Here is a 20,552-nt window from a genome sequence, read left to right on the forward strand (position 1 = left end):
TCCTCCGGCACCCCTGTCAAATCACCAGGCTCCTCCTGTGAAGAAGAGACAGAGGAAACAGGAGGGATAGCAGACATTAAACATTTCACATGACAAGAGACGTTCCAGGAGAGGATAGAATTACTAGACCAATTAATGGAAGGATTATGACAAACTAGCCAGGGATGGCCCAAAACAACAGGTGTAAAAGGTGAACGAAAAATTAAAAAAGAAATGGTTTCGCTATGATTACCAGAAACAGTGAGGGTTAAAGGTAGCGTCTCACGCTGAATCCTGGGGAGAGGACTACCATCCAGGGCGAACAAGGCCGTGGACTCCCTTAACTGTCTGAGAGGAATGTCATGTTCCCGAGCCCAGGTCTCGTCCATAAAACAGCCCTCCGCCCCAGAGTCTATTAAGGCACTGCAGGAAGCTGACGAACCGGTCCAGCGTAGATGGACCGACAAGGTAGTGCAGGATCTTGAAGGAGAGACAGGAGTAGTAGCGCTCACCAGTAGCCCTCCGCTTACTGATGAGCTCTGGCTTTTACTGGACATGAAGTGACAAAATGACCAGCAGAACCGCAATAGAGACAGAGGCGGTTGGTGATTCTCCGTTCCCTCTCCTTAGTCGAGATGCGGATACCTCCCAGCTGCATAGGCTCAGCACCCGAGCCGGCAGAGGAAGATGGTAGTGATGCGGAGAGGGGGGCAACGGAGAACGCGAGCTCCTTTCCACGAGCTCGGTGACGAAGATCAACCCGTCGCTCAATGCGAATAGCGAGTTCAATCAAGGAATCCACGCTGGAAGGAACCTCCCGGGAGAGAATCTCATCCTTTACCTCTGCGCGGAGACCCTCCAGAAAACGAGCGAGCAAAGCCGGCTCGTTCCAGCCACTGGAGGCAGCAAGAGTGCGAAACTCAATAGAGTAGTCTGTTATGGATCGATTACCTTGACATAGGGAAGACAGGGCCCTGGAAGCCTCCTCCCCAAAAACAGATCGATCAAAAACCCGTATCATCTCCTCCTTAAAGTCCTGATACTGGTTAGTACACTCAGCCCTTGCCTCCCAGATTGCCGTGCCCCACTCACGAGCCCGTCCAGTAAGGAGAGATATGACGTAGGCGACACGAGCAGTGCTCCTGGAGTAAGTGTTGGGCTGGAGAGAAAACACAATATCACACTGGGTGAGGAACGAGCGGCATTCAGTGGGCTCCCCAGAGTAACACGGCGGGTTATTGATTCTGGGCTCCGGAGATTCGAAAGCCCTGGAAGTGGCCGGTGGATCGAGGCGGAGATGGTGAACCTGTTCTGTGAGGTTGGAGACTTGGGTGGCCAGGGTCTCAACGGCATGTCGAGCAGCAGACAATTCCTGCTCGTGTCTGCCTAGCATCGCTCCCTGGATCTCGACGGCTGAGTGGAGAGGATCCGAAGTCGCTGGGTCCATTCTTGGTCGGATTCTTCTGTTACGGTGCGTGAATGAGGACCCAAAAGCGAATTAACAAAACAGAGTTTCTTTAATGACGAAACACACGTAGGCTCAGATGGACAGGCAGATTCCGACAGGACAAGGTTGCAGCAAACACGACGATAGTCTGGTTCAGGCATGAGTAACACAAACGAGAATCCGACAAAGACAGAAGCAGAAACAGAGAGAGATATAGGGACCTAATCAGAGGGAAAAAGGGAACAGGTGGGAAAAGGGGTGAACGAGGTAGTTAGAGAAGACAAGGAACAGCTGGGGGAAAGAGGGGGAGAAAAGGTAACCTAATAACGACCAGCAGAGGGAGACAGGGTGAAGGGAAAGGACAGAAACAAGACACAACATGACAATACATGACATCACTACTGTTATTTTAATGCTGCTCTTTAATTATTAGTTATTTTTTATTATCTATTTTTTACTTAACACTTATTTTTCTTAACACTGCATTGTTGGTTAAGCATTGTAAGTAATCATTTCACTGTAAGGTCTACTACACCTGTTGTATTCTGCACATGTGACAAGTAAACATTTGATTTCATGCAGTCAGTCTCTCCTCAACTCTTAGCCAATAGAGACTGGCATGCATTGTATTTATATTAGCCCTCTGATTACAATGAAGAGCAAGACGCCTGGGTCAAACAAGGACATTTCTAAGTGACCCCAAACTTTTGAACGGTGGTGTATATTTAAGCAATAAGGCACGAGGGGGTGTGGTACATGGCCAATATACCACGGCTAAAGGCTGTTCTTATGCATAACACAATGTGGAGTTCCTGGATATACCCCTTAGCAGTGGTATTTTGGCCATATACCACAAACCCCAGTGCCTTATTGCTATTATAAACTGGTTAGAAAAATTATTGAGCTGTAAAAATAAATGTGTTCTCATACCCATGTAATACCACAGCTGTCAGCCAATCAGCATTCAGGGCCACCCAGTTTCTAATTCACATTATACATTGTTTATGAGGGGTGTGTATTGTAGTACTTACCCCTGGTGGACCCTGGTTTCCTGCAGGTCCGGGTTCTCCTGGATTTCCAGGCACACCAGGCTCTCCGTCATATCCTGCTGCTCCACGTAGCCCCTTCAATTAGATAATGTCATGTTAATATAAACAGGACGAAGTAATGCATTACAGGTTCATATGGTGTCATTCATTATGTGCCAAATCATAACTTGATGTGCGACCTACATTTCTGCTCAAACCATGTATTGATATCAGTGACACTTGAGTTACGGCTCTCCATTTAGGTTTAGTAATATATGTGTAGACATTCATATTGCCTTCTGGTTCTAAAGCATGTTTTCTAGTTGATATGCAATGACAGTGGATGATGAAAATGGCAAAAAATGAGAGAGAAAAAAATGATTACAGTGTATGCTTGACAAAACTGATAAATTGAATCGAGGGTGTTAAACATAATATGAGAGGCAGACCAGCAACATATGTCATAAATCATAAAGACTAATGTTGTTCTGCTAAATAAGATTCTGCTTAATGTATGCCCTCAATATGATCAGCATTCCAATGAGGGCAGCATATAAATGCATAATTTATTATTTTGTCGTGTACTGAATTTAAACAAAATGCATACGTTTGCGGAATGGGTCTATCGGAATGTTTTCCAATGCTAATAACGCTAATGTATTGTCCATTTTTGTTTGCGCAATCTCTTGATCATCAAGACGTAATTCATCAAAGAGACAAATCTCCAGAAAGTGCACAGCACATCAATTTGAACTATCTTCAAGTCATGTAGTCTCCATTATCTTTGAAGACATTGTATTATATTTAAGCATGACAATAAAAGCCATTAATAAATTAATCCATCTAATTCTATTATAGTTATCACATAAAGTAGCTGCTTCTTTGAAATATCCTAATTCAATAGAGACTAAGAAGTAAGTTTATTATCATGTCTCAGCTTGATTAGCCTCAAGAAAAAAATTAAGGCTGTGCTATGCTTAAACAAAAAGGCTTGAGGGGTTGTGGTATATGACCAACATACCACGGTTAAGGGCTTTTCTTATGTACGACGCAAAGCGTAGTGCCTGGATAGAGCCCTTAGCTGTGGTTTATTGGCCATATACCACAAACCCCTGAGATGCCTTATTGCTAGCATAAACTGGTTACCAATGTAATTAGAACAGTAAAAATAAATGTTTTGTCATATCAGTGGTATAGGGGCTGATATATTGTCTTAGCTGGGTGCTTAGGGTCGTTGTCCTGTTGGAACGTTGTCCTGAGCGCTCTGGGGCAGGTTTTCACCAAGGATCTCTCTGTACTTTGCTACATTCATCTTTCCCTCTATCCTGAATGGTCTCCCAGTCCCTGCTGCTGAAAAACATCCCCACAGCATGATGCTGCCATCACCATGCTTCACCGTAGGGATGGTGCCAGGTTTCCTCCAGACGTGATCTTGGCATTCAGGCCAAAGAGTTCAATCTTGGTTTCATCATTTAGGTGCCTTTTGGCAAACTCCAAGCGGGCTGTCATGTGCCTATTACTGAGAAGTGGCTTCTGTCTGGCCACTCTACCATAAAAGCCTGATTGGTGGAGTGCTGCAGAGATGGTTGTCCTTCTGGAAGGTTCTCCCATCTCCACAGGAACTCTGGAGCTCTGTAAGAGTGACCATCGGGTTCTTGGTCACTTAATTGACCAAGGCCCTTCTCCCCCGACTGCTCAGTTTGGCTGGGCGTCCAGCTCTAGGAAGAGTTTTGGTCGTTCCAAACTTCTTCCATTTAAGAATGTTGAAGGCCACTGTGTTCTTGGGGAACTTCAATGCTGGAGAAATGTTTTGGTACCCTTCCCCAGATCTGTGCCTCGACACAATCCTGTCTAGGAGCTCTGGTCACTGGTCACCATAACAACACCTACCCATAGCACGCGTTCCAGCAGGTATATTTCACTGGTCATTTCCAAAACCAACACCTTGTTTCCTTCCAGTTCTCTGCTGCCAATGACTGGAACGAATTGCAAAAATCACTGAAGTTGAAGACATATCTCCCTCACTAACTTTATCCATCAGCTGTCAGAGCAGCTTACCGATTGCTACCTACCTCATCCCATATTTGTTTTTCTGCTCTTTTGTACACCAGTATTTCTACTTGCACATCCTCATCTCCACATATATCACTCCAGTGTTAATTGCTAAATTGTAATTACTTCGCCACTATGGCCTATTTATTGCCTTACCTCCTTACTTCTTTTGCACACACTGTATACAGATTTTCCTATTGTGTTATTGTGTTTGTTTACCCCATGTGTAACTCTGTGTTGTTGTTTTTGTCACACTGCTTTGCTTTATCTTGGCCAGGTCGCAGTTGTAAATGAGAACTTGTTTTCAACTGGCCTATCTGGTTAAATAAAGGTGAAATAAAAAAAAATTAAAGTAAAAAAATGGCTTGGTTTTTGCTCTGACGCACTGTCAACTGTGGGATATGTGTCTTTCCAAATCACGTCCAATCAATTGAAATTATCACAGGTGGACTCCAATCAAGTAAATGCGTGTCAAGGATGATCAATGGAAACAGGATGCATCTGAGCTCAATTTCGAGTCTCATAGCAAAGGGACTGAAGACTTATACATTTGCAAAACGTTCTAAAAACCTGTTTTCGCTTTGTCATTATGGAGTATTCTGTGTAGATTGATATGGGAAAACGTTATTTAAACCATTTTAGAATAAGGCTGTGGAAAAAGTCAAGGGTTCTGCATACTTTCTGAATGCACTTTACCTCAAACGCCTTTCCCAAATCAATCAAAGTTTTTACAAGATAGTCACTGTGTTGACTGCACAGGCGGGTCCACATGGATCATACTACTTCTGAGGGGCTGTCACATAAAAGGGTGATCACACTATTGCTTTAGTCCCAGGACAAGGAATGATAAAGGATTTGAGATTTGGCAAAGATCCCTTTTGAATCAAAACATTTTTTTTTTGTCAATGTGCCAATGGAGATAATTATGCAGTACAGAACTCAAGCCTTGCTAAAGCATAATGTATTTGCTCTGTGAGTCATGTTTGGAACGTACAGGTCTTCCTTTCTGTCCTCGGTCCCCTCTGAATCCTGGCGATCCGGGAGGCCCCTGTTTTTAGGACAAAAAGAAGGGATGAAAAAGTCACAATAGCGTAGGCACAATAATGTTCCTTCATAAATCCTTCATGATAATATCATTACTATAGAAACAGAGTAAAGTCATTCCGGATGCTCTGTCAAATACAGTTGTACTACACAGGAATCCTTTCAGGTCAAGTTAAAGGTAACTGTTCTCTTCTGCCATCTAGTGTCGACTCAAAGAGTTTCACAAAACCAACACCACAACTGAGAAACAGCTGGTTAGCTACATGCACCAACAAAGCTGTATGTTGTTGAATCGCAACAAAGTTCCATATCATAAACTCAGTTTATAATAGACTTTTAAAACAAAGTTAACTATAAGCTTACCATAGGCCCAGGACGACCTCTGATCCCTGTCACCTGTGGCACTTCTCCAGGTTCTCCTTTCTGACCCTACAAACGAAGAGCAAGAAGGCAGAAGTTGCTCCACCGTTTAAATTAAATTAGTAATACGATATTATAAAGATGTATCACAATGATATATTAAGCTTACCCTGTAGACTCTGCCACCATCTGAAAATGACAGAACATAACAGACATAAAGAATCAAGTCACAAAAGCATCTAGTCTACGATGACTTCATTGTCATGAGGGGAGTTGATTCTTATTTTCTTCATAGCAAAGCACTGGGTTCACACGTATTTACATTAATAGTTACACATTCATGAACAGTTCACACTGGGTTCTCTCATAAGAAATGTTTTTCATGACTTGGGGTCACAACAAATTTCAGGTCACGCTTTCCGACAACTCACCAGGTCTGCCGTTGCCAGTGGTGTCTGAGCCGCCCTCGCTCTGGCAGATGGGACAGCACTCGCCCTCGGGGATGGTCACCTTCTCACAGTTGGACAGCTCATCGCACTGGATCTCGTCACATAGGACGGAGCCGCTGTCGCACACGCAGATCCTACATGGCTCTGGTTTCCAAATGTCTCGGTTGGTGTACACCTGGCCATCAACCGTGCAGCCCGCGTCATCTCCTGTGGAAGGCGGGACCGACAGGACAGGTCAGACAAAGGTCAGAGTTCAGCCATGGAAAGTCAAACTTAATGCCCCCTTCCTAAAAATATTTTCTGAATAGTCTCAAATGCCAGGATATAAAATGAATGTGGAAAAATACAAAATAATGGCAATAGGAAAAAGAAAAAGAAAAACTCTACAGAAATCTTTTAAGTGGACCACAAAAAAACATTAAATACTTGGGAGGCTTAAAGTGACAACAAACAACAAATATATAAAGATGACTTTATCCCATTTCTCAAAAATATGAAAGCAGATCTAATTAAATGGAACACAATTCCAATCAATCTATGTAGAATAAAACTCTTCAGAAAGGCATGGCTCCCAAAGTTTTTAATAGCAATGACCCCACCAAACACATTCCTTAAAAAGTATACTCGGTCATAACAGACTTTATATGTGCAAATAAAAGTCTAGAATTTTAAGCTTTCAGACATGGAATTGTATCAACTCACCACACAAGGCTTTTACTTGTGAAATATAGTTAAATGCACTAAAGAGGAACAATAGGTACATATTGAAGATACGCATGCTCGTCCCCATAATCTTTTTAAGTGTATATTTTCAAAGGATAAAGCTGACAACATAAAAATAAAATAAAAATAAGGCCAATGTTCACGCACCAAGGGAATGGAATTAGCATAATATAAAAAAATCCCCATAAAAATCCATCAGTTTAAACTAAATATCTGTTTTCTTTACATTGGATGAGTCTCAATCCATTGCATCCCCTTATGTAACACTTCTGCATCTGCGGTGAAAGGTGACAGAGCTAGAGCAGTGCTTGTAAGAACATGAGACATCCCGAAAATAAGTCTTCTCACAATTTTTTGTCTGTTGGCCTACAAACTATCATGACCCCTCTATGGAAAGATGAGACTCTCATGAACACGTTTTTGCTTTACGAATCCCACAAGCGTCTTTGGAATTGTCTGAAGTCGGTACAGCCCGATCTGCCAACTTCTGTCTGTAGCGTTCGAACGGTTTGAGCTACACAGTAAAATGACCCTTCTAGGTAAAGGTAGGATGCCCACTGACCTCACAAGACTCATCTGATGGTCCCCTGGTACCAGTCAAAACAAAATTAAGGAATTATACACTACCGGTCAAAAGTTTTAGAACACCTACTCATTGCAGGGTTTTTCTTTATTTTTACTATTATCTACATTGTAGAATAATAGTGAAGACATCAACACTATGAAATAACACATATGGAATCACTTAGTAACCAAAAAAGTGTTAAACAAATCAAAATAGATTTTATATTGGAGATTCTTCAACTAGAAGGTGTTATGGTGTTGGGTGCTTTCAAGTCACAATTAACCAGTGTAACAGTATAATTTTAAACCGTCCCCTCGCGCGAACCAGGGACCCTCTGCACACATCAACAACATTCACCCACGAAGCGTCGTTACCCATCGCTCCACAAAAGCCGTGGCCCTTGCAGAGCAAGGGGAACAACTACTTCAAGGTCTCAGAGCAAGTGACGTCACTGATTGAAACGCTATTTAGCGCACACCGCTAACTAAGCTAGCCGTTTCACATCCGTTACACTAGCATGGCTACCACAGCATTCTGCAGCGATACGACATCCCATCTGGTTTGGGTTTAGTGGGACTATCATTTGTTTTTCAACAGGACAATGACCCAACACACCTTCAGGATGTGTAAGGGCTATTTTACATATAATTAGAGGGATGGAGTGCTGCATCTGATGACCTGGTCTCCACAATCCCCCGATCTCAACCAAGTTGAGATGGTTTGGGGTGAGTCAGACTGCAGAGTGAAGGAAAAGCAGCTAAGAAGTGCTCAGCACATGTGGGAACTCCTTCAAGACTGTTGGAAAAGCATTCCAGGTGAAGCTGGTTGAGAGAATACCAAGAGTGTGCAACGCTGTCATCAAGGCAAAGGGTGGCTATTTTAAGTATCTCAAATCTCAAATATATTCTGATTTGGTTAACACTGTTTTGGTTACTACATGATTCCATATGTGTTATTTCATCGTTTTGATGTCTTCACTATCATTCTTCAATGTAGAAAATAGTAAAAATAAAGAAAAACCTTTGAATGAGTACTGTAGATGTTCTAAAACTTTTGAACGGTAGTGAATATGGAGACTGTTTAGTAATAAAAATAAGGGGTTACATACATGAAAAAATCAAACAAAGGTTTCCCGATCTTTCTTAAATCTCTTAGATATAGGATAGACACATTAGAACAAACTTCCTTTTGGGTCTGTCTGTTGTTCCATGTACTTCCTCTGTTAATTGATGCATTTATATGGCATAATAACAGTAAGGTCAAATAAATGTTTTCATCCAATAATTTTGGAATATATTTTTTTGATAAGTCAAGAGGTCTTAAAATTCAAAATCAAATAGAAAAATGATCCTTGGAATGACCGTCTTAAAAATTCCATATAGCTTAGTAGTACAATGTAGATATTTTCAAATAAATGCACAACATTTTTATCTGAAATCTTTTGGACATCAGAGCAATCTTAAGGGGATCCTATTTGATTCAGAAAAGGATATTCATATGATGGTTAAGATATACAAAAACTTGCAGAGAGCATATCCAACTGACAATCTCTTTGAAAAAATATAAACCTTTGGCACTAAGACTAAAAATAACTGATATTGGCACAAGATGGAGGGAATGTTGGAATATATCTAACGAAAATGCAATGAAAATCTAAGCTTAATCCAGTATAAACCAAAATATAGAACCGAAGAGACAAAATGCACAAATTCTACAGCACAACGGCAGAATCATGTCTGAAGTGACAACAATGCATCCATTATAGGTCTGCGGTCAAACGACCACCCCTCATCACTGTTAAACACTCCCTAAAACACTTCTGCGAGCAGGCCTTTCTTATCAACCTGGCCTGGGTATCCTGGAAGTTGAGGATGCCTGGTTCTTTAAAAATAATTTCCTCACCATCTTAAATAAGCATAACCCTTTCAAAAAATGTAGAACTAAGAACAGATATAGCCCTTGGTTCACTCCGGACCTGACTGCCCTCGACCAGCACAAAAACATCCTGTGGCGTACTGAACTAGCATTGAATAGTCCCCGCGATATGCAACTTTTCAGGGAAGTCAGGAACCAACACACACAGTCAGTTAGGAAAGCAAAGACTAGCTTTTTCAAACAGACATTTGCATCCTGTAGCTCTAACTCCAAAACGTTCTGGGACACTAAAGTCCATGGAGAATAAAAGCACATCCTCCCAGCTGCCCACTGCACTGAGGCTAGGTAACACTGTCACCACCGATAAATCCTCGATAATCAAGAATTTCAATAGGCATTTCTCTACGGCTGGCCCAACCCCGGGCCAACAGCTACGCACCCCCCACAGCTACTTGCCCAAGACTCCACAGCTTCTCCTTCACCCAAATCCAGATAACTCATGTTCTGAAAGAGCTGCAAAACCTGGACCCGTACAAATCAGCTGGGTTAGACAATCTGGACCCTCTATTTCTAAAATGATCTACAGCCATTGTTGCAACCCCTATTACTACTCTGTTCATCCTCTCTTTCGTATCGTCCGAGATTCCCAAAGATTGGAAAGCTGCCGCGGTCATCCTCCTCTTCAAAGGGAGAGACACTCTAGACCCAAACTGTTACAGACCTATATCCATCCTGCCCTGCCTTTCTAAAGTCTTCAAAAGCCAAGTTAACAAACAGATCACTGATCATTTCGAATCCCACCATACCTTCTCCGCTGTGTAATCCGGTTTCCGAGCTGGTCACAGGTGCACCTCAGCCACGCTCAAGGTACTAAATGATATCACAACCGCCATCGATAAAAGACATTACTGTGCAGCCGTCTTCATCGACCTTGCCAAGGCTTTCGACTCTGTCATTCAATTTATTCTTATCGGCAGACTCAACAGCCTTGGTTTCTCAAATGATTGCCTCGCCTGGTTCACCAACTACTTCTCAGATAGAGTTCAGTGTGTCAAATCGGAGGGCCTGTTGTCCAGACCTCTGGCAGTCTTTATTGGGGTGCCACAGGATTCAATTATCGGGCCGACTCTTTTCTCTGTATGTATCAATGATGTTGCTCTTGCTGCGGGTGATTCCTTGATCCACCTCTACGCAGACGACACCATTCTGTATACATCTGGCCCTTTGTTGGACCCTGTGTTAACAAACCTCCAAACGAGCTTCAATGCCATACAACACTCCTTATGTGGCATCTAACTGCTCTTAAATGCTAGTAAAACTAAATGCATGCTCTTCAACCGATCGCTGCCCGCACCCGCCCGCCCGACTAGCGTCACTACTATGGACGATTCTGACTTAGAATATGTGGACAACTACAAATACCTATGTGTCTGGCTAGACTGTAAACTCTCCTTCCAGACTCCTATTAAGCATCTCCAATCCAAAATTAAATCTAGAATCGGCTTCCTATTTCGCAACAAAGCCTCCTTCACTCACTCTACCAAACATACTGACTATCCTACCGATCCTCGACTTCGGCGATGTCATTTACAAAATAGCCACCAACACTCTACTCAGCAAGCTGGATGCAGTCTATCACAGTGCCATCCATTTCGTCACCAAAGCCCCATATACCACCCACCACTGCAACCTGTATGCTCTCGCCGGTTGGCCCTCACTACATATTCGTTGCCAGACCCACTGGCTCCAGGTCATCTATAAGTATTTTCTACATAAAGCTCCGCCTTATCTCATCTCACTGGTCACCATTACAACACCCACCCTTAGCACACGCTCCAGCAGGTATATTTCACTGGTCATACCCAAAGCCAACAGCCACTTTGGCTGCCTTTCCTTCCAGTTCTCTGCTGCCAATGACTGGAACGAATTGCAAAACTTGCTGAAGTTGGAGACTTATATCTCCCTCACTAACTTTAAGCATCAGCTATCTGAGCAGCTTACCGATCACTGCAGCTGTACGTAGCCCATCTGTAAATATTCCATCCAACTACCTACCTCATCCCCACATTGTTTTTATTTACTTTTTTGCTCTTTTGCACACCACTATTTATACTTGCACATCATCATCTGCACATCTATCACTTCAGTGTTAATTTGCTAAATTGTCATTTCCTCGCTACTATGACCTATTTATTGCCTTACCTCCATTTGCACACACTGTATATAGATTTTTCTATTGTGTTATTGACTGTACTTTTGTTTATCCTACGTGTAACTCTGTGTTGTTTTTTTGTCGCACTGATTTGCTTTATCTTGGCTTGGTCGCAGATGTAAATGAGAACTTGTTCTCAACTGGACTACCTGGTTAAATAAAGGTGAAATAAAAATGAAAATAATCCATGCCTTCTGGAAATGCTATAATATCCAAAAGTTATGGGCAGAGTTAGAATAGTTGGCTGTCAGAAGTATTCCAATGTAAACGTAATTTTTATTCACCTGTCTGCATATTTCAAGATATGGCATATGAGGCATGGGATGGACTATACCTTTCCCATCAATCATCTTGAAAAAATGCATACTTAAAAATTGGTAATCAACAATCCACCGTCGTTAACACAATGGAAAGGTCAAATCCTTTATTATCTAAATGTAGAAAGTGGGTGGGCGACTGAGAGAAACAAAACGGTGCAGTTTGAGATCATGTGGCGGAGAGTGATGCAGGCGCTGGAGATGGGAGGATGGGTATGGGGGAATATATATTTGCATATGTATGTTTAGCATTTTTTTTTAAAGAAAGATAAATAAAAACAATTATATTAAAAAGTCAAAGTGAGTAACTCAAAGGAACTTTGATGGGAAGGAGCATATTAGGGAGATCTGCTTTTCTGTGTAAAAATGTATGAGAATAGAGACAGGAAGAAATTGAACGCTCAAAATTAGACCACTGCTCTTGAAATTCACTTTAAAGATTATGTGGTGTCATTTTTCATTTTTACAATATGTTATAGCTAAATGCTCCAAACCAAAGGGAGATGGCACAGAGGATACCCAGTTCTGAGTTACTATATTAAGATAGGCTAGATGTTAAATGTTGAAAAAGAGCAAGTAACATGAAGAAATTAGTCATTTAAAGCAAAGCCCTGGTTAAATGTTATACTTCAGACATGTTCTCATTGCTCACTTCCTACTGGCTTTCTATGTAGCTTTATAATAGATTACAGGTTTCCTCCCTAGACTCTGACATCGCTAAACCTTCTGCTTTCTTTGCTATCATGCAGTATCACCAACAACAAAATTACACAAACCCAAATGGACACTTAAAACACGGAAGAGTTAATGCAGGGCCATCTGGTACTGCATCGCAGTGCTTGAGGCATCACTACAGACCCGGGTTCGATCCCAGACTGTGTCACAACCGACTGTGACCAGGAGTCCCATAAGGCGGTGCACAAATTGCCCAGCACATTTCGGTTAGGGGAGAGTTTGGCTGGGTGGGGGGGGCTTTCCTTGGCTCCTCGTGCTCTTGCTACTCCTTGTGGCAGGCCGGGCGCTTGCAGGCTGACTCAGTTGTCAGTTGAACGGTGTTTCCTCTGACACATTGGTGCAGCTGACTTCCGGGTTAAATGGGCTGGGGTTAAGAAGTGCAGTTTGGCAGGTCATGTTTCGGAGGACGCATGACTTGACATTTGCCCCTCCCGAGCCCATTGGGGAGTTGAAGCGATGAGACACGACTGTAATTGGATATCGTGAAATTGTGGGAAAAAGGGGGTAAAAAAATAAATGATCATAAATCAACAACAGTTAACTGTGTCGGTGCGTTAAGCATTAATGTGGAACATATATTTTCCATTTGGTACGGGATAAAATTTCAGTTCAACTGCAGGGAAAAGAGGGTTCTGGAAAAGGTGACCGTCGGTTGGAGTGAAATAATCTGTCTGTAAACAATTGTTGGAAAACCGACTTGCCAAAACAATAGTTTGTTAACAAGAAATTTGTGGAGTGGTTGAAAAACGAGTTTTAATGACTCCAACCTAAGTGTATGTAAACTTCCAACTTCAACTGTATACACAGTGGGGTAAAAAAGTATTTAGTCAGCCACCAATTGTGCAAGTTCTCCCATTTAAAAAGATGAGAGAGGCCTGTAATTTTCATCATAGGTACACTTCAACTATGACAGACAAAATGCGGAAAAAAAATCCAGAAAATCACATTGTAGGATTTTAATGAATTTATTTGCAAATTGTGGTGGAAAATCAGTATTTGGTCAATAACAAAAGTTTATCTCAATACTTTGTATTGGATGATCAATGGAAACAGGATACACCTGAGCTCAAATTAGTCTCATATCAAAGGATCTGAATACTTATGTAAATAAGGTATGTCTGTTCTGTAAAAATGTTTTTAAAAAAAACTGTTTTTGCTTTTTCATTATGGGGTATTATGTGTAGATTGATGAGGAAAATATATAATTTAATCAATTTTAGAATAAGGCTGTACCGTAACAAAATGTGGAAAAAGTCAAGGGGTCTAAATATTTTCCGAATGTACTGTTTAACATTAAAATATTACATTTTTATTACACTCTACGTCTTGAATTCTTATGTGAATTTACAGCAAATCTTCATGGGTTTAACTCATTTAACTACTCCAAAGGCAGCAGAGAGTAGGCTATATCAAGATAAGTTCCCGTACGTTTTAACACAATGTATCCACAGTCACAACCAAATACTTATTCATTATGATTTATCTTTCTATCTACTTATCTACTTATTGAACTTTTGTTCTGCCAGGTAAGTGTGTTGACTGAGAAGAACACATTCTCATTTACAGCTACACCTGATGAAGAGATGCAGGGGAAAGGAGAGTGGTTGTACTGTACTGTGAGCCGCATTAGCATTTCTAGGTAATCATGATCATTGACAAACAAAACAAGCTAATTTATCAAAGGGCTAAGTACTGTAAGCTCATGGAGAAGAAGTGACATGCAGATCATTTACCTGTTACCATTGTCAACACCAGGTGGCACCCCTGAGCTTTATAGGTAACCCCTTGACAAGAACACACCTCACAGACTGGTCAGTGCCAGACTGCCTGGAACATGTCTACCAGCCCAACAGCTCTTACAATATACTACTTTTATAGCAGTCAAATGTTTCCATGTATATGTTCTTCAGTGAAACCTGTGCTGTGAGGTCTGACTGGTAGGAAACAGACTGAGCAGTCGGCTATGTCATCACTTTGGCATTGTGGGGATAATGGATCATTCCAGATCCAAGCTAATCTTCTAAATGAACCATGTGTTAGTTTACTCCACAACATATACAAAATGACCACAGGCAGTGTTTTCCCTGAAATCAGACTCCCTAAAATGGATGTCGTAGACCTTGACCAAATTTTTTACAAAAGTATGAAAAGATTATGACAAAAACCATACACAAAAATATCATCCTGGAATATTTGATTCACCAGGATCTTATTTTCTATATTGGAGGAAAATAGTGTGTAAAAGAGTCTGACTTTACAGTGCTGTGCTGACTACTCAGCAACAAGAAGACAGAACAGATAATGAGAAACTAAGACTCTTATTCTGGGAACTGGATCAAACAAAGGCAAATAAGTCCAAGATAACCGCGTAGAAAGCCAGTGAGATGATGTTACTGATACCATCAATCAGTTATGCCTTAACAAGACACAATGAGGACCACCTGGCTATCTCAAATTAGAAGGAACTACAGTCTTGTCCAGCTACAATATGGCGTGATCAAATATACTGTAAGTCAATTTAAGTGATTGACTGTGGCAGAATTAAAGATTTCTCCCCTGCCCCAATGAATTTCTGTGGTTATGAGTCATACCGCCCCCATCAGCCGCCACACACAGCCACCCCCCACCGACACCCACCCTTATGTCTCAGAAAGCCGTATGGCGGTGGTGGTGGTGGATCACTCCCCCTCCGTGGCAGCGTTGATCCGTAAAAACGGTCCTCTACCATGTCTCCATTCGTTATCTCTGGACCTCTCTGTGGAACCAGCCGTTCACTCTACACTGGCCTAGGCTACTTAAACAGTAGGGCCTCAAGAAAGTTTCTAGGTCGTCCATGTTCTAAACATCTGATGAGTCTAAAAAGTCCCGGGATGGGGTAAGTTGCTTGCTAAAAGCTCTGCTGTCTTTCCTCCAAGTACCATCCATAACTAAAGCCGGGACTTTCGTCAATGATAACCCGTTTCCAGGCTATTGCTCTGTGAGAATGCACATTTGGATCAATTTAATCAATAAAACACTGGAACAAACAAAGAAGAAACTCATCTTCATGTGAATTCATACATCAAAGATGTTTTTTGCAAACCACAATGACATTTTTGTTGTTGTTGCCGTAACTGACTTTGATTGAAAAGGTCTTGGTTTGGATTCCTGTCCCCTCTGTCTTTACTGTGTTCCTGTAACCTTGCAGATGTATTATTATTATTTGCGGCAGATTGAAATGGCCTACTGTCATGTAGGACATTTCACATCGGCTATATAAAATATGCACATAGTTTGATTTAGTTCGCTTTTCTGAAACTCTCCCACAGAAAGTATTGCGCAACTGGAGATATGGCGGCTTGGCTTACTATAGGTTACACTCATTGTGTAATGTCACAAATATGACAGATATGTAGCCAATAGTTATAATCAATGACATTTAAGCTATGGAGCATGTAAGAGTCTTTGATAGCCTAGTTGTGCTCATCCTGTCGAGCTGATCGGTGAGTGCTGGTAGGCGCAAAAAAGGATACACTTGTATGTTGTAGTGGGGCCGATATTTTTCTTGTGTTTTTATGTAAAACAATAGTTGTTGAGATGTACATTTCAGATCCATTTTTGTATATCTGAACAACAGTTCGACAAATCTACCTTGTCTTATTTGAGCGCTAAAGCAATACTTTTTGTGCACCCCCCATGGATTTAAAATGCCCTCTCAGGCACCTCATCCTGGAGCCCGGCCTACTCGTGCCCTAATAAACGCTCTTTGCAAGTGCACCCAGCAGCATTGGATTGACTCTTGCAGGCAGGAAGAAAACAACTACATCGACCATGATCCTTTGCTAGTTAAGGCCAATTTCACCATGATCCTTAGCGATTTTTTGGTACCATTCAGCCCCATTCAGCAATATGGCATGATTCAAATTCAAATAGTTCCAGCTTCATGTGCCATCGAGGGTTTTCCATAGGAATACGTGGATGATGTCAGCGCTATCACTATCTAAACTGACATGTTGACCACACCGCTCACATTACATGCGCGAGCATTGTAGAATAAATGTACACATACATGCTATTCAATCCAAACTGCCTGTGCGCGTCAATGAGTGTTAGCGTAGCCAGGCTCTAAAATAGAACTTGGTTCTATGACTGCAAGTCCTGCCTCTCCTATCACCTCATTGGTTTTTAGGAGCATATACCCACGTGCATGATTGAAAGAAGAACTTACGTTCACACTCAAGTCCAGTTGGTGATGGTAATACACCTTAAAGTTGGTTGCCAACTGCCATATAAAATCCACAGAAGAAGAAGAAAAAGAAAAAGATGAAGGAGGAAAGATTACTAGAAACTAACTATGTTTCCCCTTTTAACTATGGATTAATTGTTGAGATCATGCATCGCATTTTGTGTGACTCAACATGGGTCAAAATTCTAAAAGGTCCAGAAAAAAGGACCTTATGCATATTAGGTCAAATAACAACCCAATGTTTATATCCCAGGACAAATTAGCTAGCAACAGACAAAATCAACATGCGCGTGATGGCATATGCGGACATACGTGCGTGCCCGGTTGGAAAATGCAACCCCCCCACCCCCCTCAGCTTAAATCATTGCTGGTTCCATACTTTCCTCAGACAGGTAAAAACCTGCTAACAGTGAAAAAACATGCTGCCCCCCTTTTGTGGAGTTCGTCTGAATACTAATGTATTTCCCACTAGTATTCTCACTCAGATTGACCACTCCTGTTTGAGAACATGGAATTTCTCTAGGTTACTGAGAGAATGAGAGAATGTTTAGTTGTGTTCTTAGTAAGACTCCCTAGACTGTTAAACTACCTCAGGGGGAACAAAAGCCAGATAAAGCTTACTACAAGCTCTATGGAGACGCAAGATTCGGAGTGTAGCAATGTCTTTTTGTCACAAAAGGGGCTCCTTGTAATAATACTATCCAGAATTCAACATACTTTTGTACTACCTGAAAATTGAGACTCGCTGTGTCATTCCTTCCACAGCCGTGGGGGGTAGTGTTGGCGCTTGGTTCCTTGATCTGATCAATAGGCTTTATAGGCTATTCATCAAAGTTGTCCATTTTGCATTGATGCAAAAATAATAAAATGCACAAATTTGCATTGGTTGATTGAACCAAATATAATCTCAGCGACTATTGAAACTGTAAACCAAACAAGAATCCACCCAAAAAGGTATATTTTGAAGTAAAAACTAATGATTCCAGGCTATTGTGAAATGGTTGAACCTGCTGTAGCCAACTAGCTAGCCATGTATTTTTTTTCTCCGTGACCAATACATGATGACGTTCTATTTGTAGCTGATATGGGAAGTAATACACAGCAGCACATCAAACTGGGATAATGTTTTAGGTTACACCAGCAAGAATAAGAATATTTGCCAGTGCATATTATTTTATTATACATCTGATTATTTCTCATGGAGATGTGGGAAGCTAATAAGGCTAGATATTTTTAGCCAGGCTGAAGCCAGATAGACAGGCTGCTATCCAGCTACTACTGGCAAGGGAAGGGAAACACTATATTCATGTCACTTCGATACTGAAGTGAATTTTCCTTAGCAGTATAGGAAAACTCATGCAGCTAGCTAGGGTAATTCATGTAGCAGGTTAGGAGACTGAGGTTAAGGTTAGGGTCAAGGAAAATTATCTCCTAACCTGTTAAGAAAATCACTTTGTATCGAAGTGACGTGAAAAGTGTGTCCCAGCAAGGGAAGGCAACTCTTCCGTGCGTTCACAAAATGAAATGACAACAACAACAAAACTTTGCTATCACCCCCTTGTGAATGGAAGTGGGACTGGTGAGGATATCATGTCTCCAAAAGGTGTTCGCTGCTCCAAAAATCCCACTCCACCCATGCACATGCACTTACAGTTGAAATCGGAAGTTTACATACACCTTAGCCATCTACGTTTAAACTCAGTTTTTCACAATTCTTGACATTTAATCCTTGTAGAAATTCCCTGTCTTAGGTCAGTTAGGATCACCACTTTATTTTAAGAATGTGAAATGTCAGAATAATAGTAGAGAGAATGATTTATTTCAGCTGTTATATCTTTCATCAAATAAAATAAAATGTAACTTGTTAACTTGTTACACATGGTTAGCAGATCATCACATTCCCAGTGGGTCAGAAGTTTACATACAGTCAATTAGTATTTGGTAGCATTGCTTTTAAAATGTTGAACTTCGGTCAAACGTTTCGGTACCCTTCCACAAGCTTCCCACAATAAATTGGGTGAATTTTGTCGCACTCCTCCTGACAGAGCTGGTGTAACTGAATCAGGTTTGTAGGCCTCCTTGCTCACTCACGTTTTTTCAGTTCTGCCCACAAATATTCTATGGGATTGAGGTCAGGGCTTTGTGATGGCCACTCCAATACCTTGACTTTGTTGTCCTTAAGCCATTTTGTCACAACTTTGGAAGTAGGCTTGAGGTCATTGTCCATTTGGAAGACTCATTTACAACCAAGCTTTAACTTCCTGACTGATGTCTTGCTTCAATGTTGCTTCAATGTATCCACATCATTTTCCTGCCTCATGATGCAATCTATTTTGTGAAGTGCAGTCCTTCCTGCAGCAAAGCACCCCCACAACATGATGCTGCCACCCCGTGCTTCAGGGTTGGGATGGTGCTCTTCGGCTTGCAAGCCTCCCCCTTTTTCCTCCAAACATAACGATGGTCATTATGGCCAAACAGTTCTATTTTTGTAACATCAGACCAGAGGACATTTCTCCAAAAAGAATGATCTTTGTCCCCATGTGCAGTTGCAAACCGTAGTCTGGCTCTTTTATGGCGGTTTTGGAGCAGTGGCTTCTTCCTTGCTAAGCGGCCTTTCAGGTTATGTCAATATAGGACTTGTTTTACTGTGGATATAGATACTTGTACTTGTTTCCTCCAGCATCTTCACAAGGTACTTTTCTGTTGTTCTAGGATTGATTTGCACTTTTCGCACCAAAGTACTTTCATCTCTAGGAGACAAAACGTGTCTCCTTCCTGAGCTGTATGACGGCTGTGTGGTCCCATAGTGCTTATACTTGTGTACTATTGTTTGTACAGATGAACGTGGTACCTTCAGGCGTTTGGAAATTGCTCCCAAGGATGAGGTCTACAATTTTTTTTCTGAGGTCTTGGCTGATTTCTTTTGATTTTCCTATGATGTCAAGCAAATATGCACTGAGTTTGAAGGTAGGCCTTGAAATACATCCACAGGTACACCTCCAATTGACTCAAATGAAATCAATTAGCCTATCAGAAGCTTATAAAGTCATGACATAATTTCCTGGTATTTTCCAAGCTGTTTAAAGGCACAGTCAACTTAGTGTATGTAAACTTCTGACCTATGGAATTGTGAGCAGTGAACAGTGAATTGTAAGTTAAATAATCTGTCTGTAAACAATTGTTGGAAAAATGACTTGTGTCATGCACAAAGTAGATGTCCTAACCGACTTGCAAAACTATAGTTTGTTAACAAGAAATGTGTGTAATGGTTGAAAAACGATTTTTAATGACTCCAACCTAAGTGTATGTAAACTTCCGACTTCAGCTGTAGATCAATGGAGTGGAGCTTGTAGTAACCTTAAAAGTGAACCGCAGCATCCAAACTTGAACAATGTCAAACATCTATGATCAAATTCCAGTGAATCTGTCAGAAGGTTAAAATGAATGGTTACTTCATGGATTTTCCTTGGCTAACGTGGAAATACTCATAACACATTGTGTTTGGGGAGTAGACTAGTACAGCCAGAAGTGTAGAGGTTAC

At 41.4% G+C, this 20,552-nt stretch overlaps 1 protein-coding gene across 1 annotated transcript in view; it reads right to left on the reverse strand.

The window, feature by feature from the left end:
• col5a2a (collagen, type V, alpha 2a) overlaps window positions 1-20,552 on the reverse strand; it is a 65,266-nt gene that overhangs the window by 21,623 nt on the left and 23,091 nt on the right. The window contains exons 2-6 of the mRNA XM_021578900.2: window positions 6,342-6,566; window positions 6,080-6,099; window positions 5,914-5,979; window positions 5,501-5,554; window positions 2,458-2,550 (exon numbers count right to left, since the gene is read on the reverse strand). Coding sequence (XP_021434575.1) covers window positions 2,458-2,550; window positions 5,501-5,554; window positions 5,914-5,979; window positions 6,080-6,099; window positions 6,342-6,566 — 458 coding nt within the window. The remainder of the gene's footprint in view (window positions 1-2,457; window positions 2,551-5,500; window positions 5,555-5,913; window positions 5,980-6,079; window positions 6,100-6,341; window positions 6,567-20,552) is intronic.

The sequence above is a fragment of the Oncorhynchus mykiss genome, chromosome 22 (assembly GCF_013265735.2).
Source record: "Oncorhynchus mykiss isolate Arlee chromosome 22, USDA_OmykA_1.1, whole genome shotgun sequence".
NCBI lineage: Eukaryota > Metazoa > Chordata > Actinopteri > Salmoniformes > Salmonidae > Oncorhynchus > Oncorhynchus mykiss.